Below are 8,874 nucleotides of genomic sequence, written 5' to 3' on the forward strand. Positions count from 1 at the left end.
TAAAATTGAAATAAAGTGGTGTCATTTAGTCCTCCATTTGGGCCATGATACAACTCACAACCTTGGACTTTTCTCCTTGAAACTTGGGCTTGTATTCAAATAGTATGGACAGCACTTGTTGAAGAGCTTCCTTGGCTTTCCTTGCTCTAGCCCTTGTCATAGGTCCTCCAAGTCCTTCAAGTGGATCCTTGCCCTTGCTCTTGGTCATGTCCTCATCAATAGGTCCTCCAAGTCCTTCAAGTGGATCCTTGCCCTTGCTCTTGGTCATGTCCTCATCATTCTCTCCCTCTTGAGAAGGATTTGTCCTCAAATCGGATTCTCCATCTGCATCAAAAAGAGATAAATCAGAGACATTGAAGGTGGAACTAACATTATACTCACCGGGCAGCTCAACTTTGTAAGCATTGTCATTGATTCTTTCAAGCACTTGAAATGGTCCATCTCCCCTTGGTTGAAGCTTTGATTTCCTTTGTTCCGGAAACCTTTCTTTTCTCATGTGCACCCAAACCCAATCTCCGGGTTCGAAGACAACCTTCTTTCTCCCTTTGTTGGCTTGTTTAGCATAGCTTTTATTTTTCCTCTCAATTTGATCTTTGACTCTCTCATGAAGCTTCTTCACATAGTCCGCCTTTGCTTGACCTTCTTTATGCTTAAAAACAGAAACATTAGGCATAGGCAAAAGATCAAGAGGAGTTAGTGGGTTAAAACCATAAACAACTTCAAAAGGAGAACAATTAGTGGTGCTATGAACAGCTCTATTGTAAGCAAATTCAACATGGGGTAAACAAGCTTCCCAAGTTTTTAAGTTCTTCCTCAAAACTGTCCTAAGCAAAGTTCCCAAAGTCCTATTAACAACTTCCGTTTGCCCATCGGTTTGTGGGTGACAAGTGGTTGAAAATAACAATTTAGTGCCCAACTTGCTCCACAAAGTCCTCCAAAAATGGCTTAGGAACTTAGAGTCCCTATCACTAACAATGCTCCTTGGCAAACCATGGAGTCTCACAATCTCCTTGAAAAACAAATCAGCCACATGGGAAGCATCATCAACTTTTTTACATGGAATAAAATGAGCCATTTTAGAAAACCTATCAACAACCACAAAAATGGAATCTCTACCATTGATTGTTTTTGGCAGCCCCAAAACAAAATCCATGGATAAATCAATCCAAGGATACTCCGGAATTGGCAATGGAGTATACAATCCATGAGGCTTTACCTTAGACTTTGCCTTTTTACATACAATGCAATGTTCACAAAATTTCTGCACATCCTTTTTCATATGAGGCCAATAAAAATGTTCTTGTAATGTTTCTAGAGTCTTTTGGACCCCAAAATGCCCCATTAAACCTCCTTCATTTGCTTCACAAACAAGCAAATTTCTAGTAGAACATTTAGGCACACACAATTTGTTTTCTTTGAAAAGAAAGCCTTCATGTCTAAAGAAACCATTTTCTGAAAATTTTTCACAATTTTTAAAAATTTCTCCAAAAGTTTCATCATTTTCATACATGCTTTTCAAACATTCAAGAACAATCAATTTTGTTTCAAGCATAGAAAGTAATGCATGACGCCGAGAAAGAGCATCGGCTACAATATTACCTTTTCCCTTTTTATGTTTGATAACATAAGGGAATTGCTCTAGGAATTCCACCCACTTCGCATGCCTTTTGTTAAGCTTTCCTTGCCCCTTGATATATTTGAGGGACTCATGGTCACTATGAATGACAAATTCCTTGGGATAAAGGTAGTGTTGCCATGTTTTCAAAGCCCGTACTAAGGCATACAACTCCTTATCATAAGTTGAATAGTTAAGGGTAGGACCACTTAACTTTTCACTAAAATAAGCAATTGGATGGCCTTCTTGCATCAACACAGCCCCAATCCCAACATTTGAAGCATCACACTCAATTTCAAAAGATTTTTGAAAGTTTGGCAACGCAAGTATGGGGGCATTAGTTAGCTTTTGCTTAAGAACATTGAAAGCTTCTTCTTGTTTCTCTCCCCATTTGAAACCAACATTTTTCTTGAGCACTTCATTGAGAGGTGCTGCCAATGTGCTAAAATCCTTCACAAATCGTCTATAAAAACTTGCTAAGCCATGAAAACTCCTCACCTCGGTCACAGACTTAGGTGTAGGCCATTCTTGAATAGCCCTAACCTTCTCCTCATCAACTTGCACTCCTTTTGAACTCACAACAAAACCAAGAAACACAACATGGTTAGTACAAAAGATGCATTTTTCAAGATTGGCATACAATTGTTCTTCTCTAAGCACAGTCAAGACAGATTTTAAATGATCAATATGCAAATCAAGTGAAGTGCTATAGATAAGAATATCATCAAAGTACACCACAACAAACTTTCCTATGAACTCTCTCAAGATATGGTTCATTAATCTCATGAAAGTGCTAGGAGCGTTAGTTAGGCCAAAAGGCATAACCAACCATTCATACAAACCATATTTTGTTTTAAAAGCAGTTTTCCATTCATCCCCTTCTCTAATCCTAATTTGATTGTATCCACTTTTTAAATCGATTTTAGAGAAGTAACATGCACCATGCAATTCATCAAGCAAATCATCAAGCCTAGGTATAGGATGCCTATATTTAATGGTGATGTTATTAAGGGCTCTACAATCGGAACACATGCGCCATGTCCCATCCTTTTTAGGGACCAAAATCACTGGGACAGCACAAGGACTTATACTATCTCTTACCCAACCTTTGCTAATGAGTTCATCCACTTGTCTTTGAATTTCTTTGGTTTCTTGTGGATTACTTCTATAGGCTGGCCTATTGGGCAAAGAAGCTCCCGGAATGAGATCAATTTGATGCTCAATTCCCCTCAAAGGTGGTAGTCCATTTGGCACATTTGGTGGAAACATGTCTTGAAAATCCTGCAAAAGAGTTTTAACACTAGAAGGCACTTCAGAATCATCAAAAGTGCTAGTGGTCAAAATCTGATTTTTGCAAAACAAGATATAGAGTGACTGTTTAGCACGAAACAACCTCTTGACCTCACTTTTTGTGGCTAAATAGCTCTCCCTCACTTCAAGTGTTTCACTCTTCTTTTGTTCACTCTTTTTCCTCTCAAGTGTTTCCCTCTTTTTCTCACTCTCAAATGTTTTGCTCACCTTTTCTTTTTCTCTTTTCTCTTGAAGAAGTTTTTCTCTCATTTTCTTTTGATCCTCACACACTTCTTGTGGACTCAATGGCTTGAGCACAATCTTTTTGTCTTGGTGCATGAAAGAGATCTTGTTGGTGTAACCGTCATGATTGGCTCTTTTATCAAATTGCCATGGTCTCCCCAACAGTAAGTGACTGGCCTCCATAGGAACAACATCACAAAGTACCTTATCATTGTATTTCCCAATGGAAACGTCCACTTCAACTTGCTGCCTCACTTGCACCTCCCCATCCTTACTAAGCCATTGAAGTTTGTATGGCCTAGGATGTGGTTTAGTAGCTAAATTTAGCTTTGACACTAATCTAGCACTAGCCACATTGGTGCAACTACCTCCATCAATGATCACCATGCACACCTTGCCATTGATTAAACATCTAGTGTGAAAGATGTTTTCTCTTTGGCTCTCCTCCTCATGCTTCAATTGACCACCAAGTAACCGCCTAATCATCAACAAATCTCCCTCCGGAGTCTCCTCTTCCTCTACGTACTCACTCTCCTCTTCCTCTTCAACATCAGATTCACTTATATATTCTCCATCTCTAAGAACCATGGACCTTTTGTTAGGGCACTCATAAGCATAGTGTCCTAGGCCTTGGCACTTGAAACACTTCACATCTCTACTCCTTTTAGAGGGTTCCTCTTGGGACTTTGAGCGAGTTTTTGATGGGATAGGTGTGGAACTACTAGAAGTAGCAGCCCCATCTTTCTTACCTTTGTCTTTCCAACCAGAAGAATCAAAGTTGGTAAAACTCCTCTTAGCCACTCCCTTCCTTTTTAATTGTTGCTCCACTTGGATTGCTTTGTGAAGCAAATCATCCATTTCAACAAACTCCTGCAGCTCAACAATATCACGGATATCATTAGTCAAACCATTAAGAAATCGAGCCATAGTTACCTCCTCATCTTCTTCAATATTTGCTTGAATCATGAGCACATCCATTTCCTTGAAATACTCCTCAACCCCCTTGTTGCCTTGGGTTAGTTTTTGGAGCTTGAATTTCAAGTCCCTTGAGTAACTAGCCGGCACATACCGCTTCCTCATGATCTTTTTCATCTCCGTCCATGTATCAACCATTGGCTCTTCATTTCTTGCTCTCTCCTTTTGTAGCTTGTTCCACCACACAAGAGCATAGTCGGAAAACTCCGTGGCGGCAAGCTTCACCTTCTGGTCCTCCTCATAGTTGTTGCATGAGAAAACATGCTCTATTTTCATCTCCCACTCCAAGTAGGCCTCCGGATCATTCTTTCCTTTAAATGGAGGAATGTTGAGTTTAATACCATCAATTCGGTTTTGTCTAGGAACACCATCATTCCCTCTTCTCCTCCTTTCTTCTTCATTATGATCTCTATTCTCCATTTGATCCAACCTCTCATGGAGCGCATCATCTCGTTGTTTCATTAACCTCTCCAAATGTTGCATCAAAGCTTGCATTTGGAATTGCGAAAGCCCACTCCATCATTAGGATTAGTACCTGACATCTCAAACAAACAAATCAAACGTAACAAGACAATTATAGTTGCTGTTTGAATACCTCACCCACTCAAGTGTATCACACAATTATGGCTTTTCTCTAATGAAACACTCTTGCCTTTTACCACTCTAATTCCCCTTGAGTTCTTAGGCAATTCAAGAGATTATGGCCACAACAAAGAACAATTCGCCAATATGTGTAAGGTAAGGCTAGAGAGACAAGGAAAAGGTTAACCAAGAAAAAGGCTAACAATGTTTTTAGGCACAAATGAAGGAAATAAAATTCAGAATTTAGGAATTCAAGTAACAATCCTTCATGCAACCAATATATTACCTTAAAGAGATTTTTTTTAAAGTTCTTCAAGCATGAACCATTCAGCCCAATTTTTTTTTTTAATTTTGCTTATACGAAATTCTGCTTTTTTTTTTTTAACAAAGAGATCAAAAGGCTTAACTTTTGCAATGGTTCAGCCTAAATAAAAAAAAAATATGAATAAGAAGGTAATATAAATGGCAAAGAGAATAAAGAAGGATGTTACCCAATATTTCCAGCAAAGGAAGTGTTGATCCTAGAACCGGAGCTCTGATTACCAAATGATATGAACCCTCATGGCACAAGGGCTGACTTAGGATCGTCTAGGATTAAACCTTGATGGAAAATGCGGAAATTGATTAAGGAAAGGATGGAAAATAAGGTGGTTAATTTCGTGGGTCTTAATAAGGTGGTTTCTAGCATAAAATGGATGAATGGGATGGTAAAACGTAGGTTAAGTGGTGGCTGGACAGAAATATAGAAATGGCAATAACGGAAGCTACAGGGCTCCAAATGAGGTGATTCCAAAACGAGGTGAAAGGTCTCGTTTTGAAATTCAATTTAGGCTCAAGAATCACTTAATTTGAGTGTGTAAAATGGGAGTTATGGTCACGAGATAATTTTGGGCAGAGGTGGATTTTCTGGAATTGTGGTTTGAAAGAACAAGGGTGGAGATGATAGGAAGGAAAGAATCACTCTTTCCAGCGAGGGCAACACACAAAGGTTGTGAAAGTCCTTTGATACAGCCAGGGTGTTCTTGAATCACTCAAGAATTTAGGAGAATCACTCTCACTAAGATAAAAGAGATAAACTCTAATTTTCTGAATAAAACTCAACTTGTGTTTATTGATAAAATGGTTCAGCTTATATAGAAGCTTTACAGCAGATTTTAGTAATGACCCACTAACCTAGAATTAAAATAACTTAATGCCATTAACCTAGGGAATTAAAACAAACTAAATGGCTGAGTGTAACTGAAATTGTTGGCAACCAAAAGTCACCCCCAACAGCCAACAAGTCAGCCACCATTTGGTCTCCCAAAAGGCTGATGCCTAGGTTGCCAATTGGGCCCTTATTACAACTTGAACTAAAGCCCTTTTAGTTGATTAACCCAAAACATATTTTTGGTCAGCCAACTTTACAAGGATTGGGCCATTATTTAGACAAACTAAACACTCTAAAATTGAAATAAAGTGGTGTCATTTAGTCCTCCATTTGGGCCATGATACAACTCACAACCTTGGACTTTTCTCCTTGAAACTTGGGCTTGTATTCAAATAGTATGGACAGCACTTGTTGAAGAGCGTCCTTGGCTTTCCTTGCTCTAGCCCTTGTCATAGGTCCTCCAAGTCCTTCAAGTGGATCCTTGCCCTTGCTCTTGGTCATGTCCTCATCAATAGGTCCTCCAAGTCCTTCAAGTGGATCCTTGCCCTTGCTCTTGGTCATGTCCTCATCACACTGCAAGAGCCTTTGAACAAGAAACCAAAAGGGCCCGCAAGGAGGAATATGGCCGAGAGAAATTCTGAGGAGCATTGTGGGGTAGCAACAATGAGCTCAAGCTCCAAAGAGAGGAAAGAGATCGGTCACGGGTGCATGGCATGATCTTAAAAGAAGATTTAGTTGCTTGCGCGAGGTCCAAAAGGAGTTTGGCTCAACACTTGGAAGCCACGGAGCAAAGCATGCTAGCTATCATAGGGCAATACAAGGAAGAGTTGAACCAGTCTGTGGCCCATGAACAAAAGCTAGTGGAGGATTTTGCACAAGTGTACGCCGAAAAAGAAGCAAGAGGGAGGGTGATTGATGCATTGCATCAAGAAGCGACTATGTGGATGGATAGGTTCGCCTTGACCTTGAATAGAAGTCAAGACCTCCCGCGTCTATTAGCCAAAGCAAAATCCATGGCCGAAGTGTGTACGGCCCCCGAGGAGATTCATGGGCTAATCAATTACTGTCAACACATGATAGATTTGATGGCCCACATAATTAGAAACCATTAGGTTCTCTTGTAACACCTTGGTATAATCTTGGCTAGATGAAAGCTTTGTTCTTTTTATAAAATGAGAAGTTCTGAACTCATCATGTTACCTAAAAAACCTTGGGGTGGATCCAAGTGCTCCGATCATTCATTTGCATATTCATGTTTTGGTGGCATACTCACCATTGTTTATTTCTTTAGGAATTTCATCATAACTAAGAAAACACCAAGGCACCCCTATAACACTCGATCCAGAATAATGGATAATGAAGAGGGCGTGCAAGAACAGATGAAGGCCGATCTATCGGCTTTAAAAGATCAAATGGCTTCCATCTCGGAGGTCATGTTAAAACTCTAGAAAACTATAGAGGATAAAGCCACGGCAACCGCCTCCAATACAGTTAGGGAAGCGGGGCCGGTACTGCAGCCCGCCTTAAATCCGGGCCGAGACAGAAACACGACAGTGTTTGGTCGAAGGTATAGTCCGCAAGCTTACCCCTATGGCTTGCCTCCAGACTTCACTCCCCGTGCCGCCCCGGAAGATTTAAGCCAAGCCCCTACTTTCGAGGGGCAACTCCCACCTTATGACGACTATCCCGGGCAAGACGATGAGGAAGGAGATACCCATCTTGGCCCCCTGCTCCACCTCAAAGATCCGTCACCCATGAACTACCCCAACCGAACATAGTCCGCCATATCCCGGCTTCACCCACACCCGTAAAAGAATCTGTTCCCTTCGTGGAAGATAAGGGAAAGATTGAGGCGCTTGAAGAGAGGTTAAGAGCAGTCGAGGGCCTTGGCAATTACCCATTCTCGGATTTGGCGGATTTATGTCTCGTGCCCAACATCGTCATCCCTCCCAAGTTCAAAGTAACAGACTTTGATAAGTACAAAGGGACGACATGTCCAAAAGGGCATCTCCGGATGTATTACCGAAAGATGGGGGCATATTCCGCGGATGAAAAGTTGTTGGTCCATTTCTTTCAAGACAGCTTGGCCGGAGCAGCTGTAGCATGGTATACCAATCTGGAAGCTTCCTAGATCTGATCATGGAAGGACTTGGCAACTGCCTTCATTAGGCAGTACCAGTACAATACGGACATGGCTCCCGATCGGAATCAGCTTCAGAGTATGACTAAGCGAGAGCATGAGTCCATTAAGGAATATACCCAAAGATGGAGAGATCTCGCAGCCCAAGTCGTACCGCCCATGACGGAGAGGGAGATGATCACACTTATGGTAGATACGTTACCCACGTTCTACTATGAAAAGCTGATAGGCTACATGCCAGCTAACTTTGCGGATCTCGTCTTCGTCGAAGAAGGATTGAATCCGGACTACGAAAAGTCAAGTTCGAATATGCTGCCAATATGGCCCCCAACAACAACAGAAGAGCCCCAGTAGTGGGCGCGAGGAAAAAGGAAGGAGACCCTCACGCGGTCACCACCGCCCCGACGTGGATGAAAGCACCCCAAAATATCCAAAGCTCATACCAGCCCAATCCCCCAAATTTTTTAATCCGAGCCGGGAATTCCCTCTCGACTCAAGTAAAAGGACCACCCGCAGCAGAAAGAGCGCCGGCCCAATGCACAACTCCAGCCGCTCCCCGGCCAGTTAATAATACAGCCCCCGGCGTGACCTATAAATATGCACAGCACCCGCCCCGGAAAGATAACTTCTCTCCTATTCCCATGGCATACTCCGAGTTATGGCCTTCATTATTGGAGAATCATTTGGTGGTGGCCATACCCGGGAAGGTCCTCCAGCCACCCTACCCCAAGTGGTATGACCCGGGTGCCAAGTGTGCGTACCATAGTGGAGTTCCCAGACACAACATTGACTCCTGCCACCCGTTCAAATATAAGGTACAACACCTAATCAGTGTCGGTTGGCTATCGTTTCAAGAGGAAAGCCCAAATGTTAAAACTA

The 8,874-nt window shown here is 41.8% G+C and overlaps 1 protein-coding gene across 1 annotated transcript; it reads right to left on the reverse strand.

The window, feature by feature from the left end:
• Positions 1 to 280: 280 nt before the first annotated feature.
• Positions 281 to 4,345, reverse strand: LOC121173040 (uncharacterized; the record flags this gene model as incomplete). The annotated part of the gene is made up of 6 exons (XM_041006771.1): positions 281 to 324; positions 382 to 503; positions 660 to 1,434; positions 1,567 to 2,202; positions 2,650 to 2,896; positions 3,281 to 4,345. Coding segments are annotated over 6 exons (2,889 nt in total), but the record flags the coding sequence as incomplete, so codon positions are not given.
• Positions 4,346 to 8,874: the final 4,529 nt, after the last annotated feature.

The sequence above is a fragment of the Glycine max genome, chromosome 11 (assembly GCF_000004515.6).
Source record: "Glycine max cultivar Williams 82 chromosome 11, Glycine_max_v4.0, whole genome shotgun sequence".
NCBI lineage: Eukaryota > Viridiplantae > Streptophyta > Magnoliopsida > Fabales > Fabaceae > Glycine > Glycine max.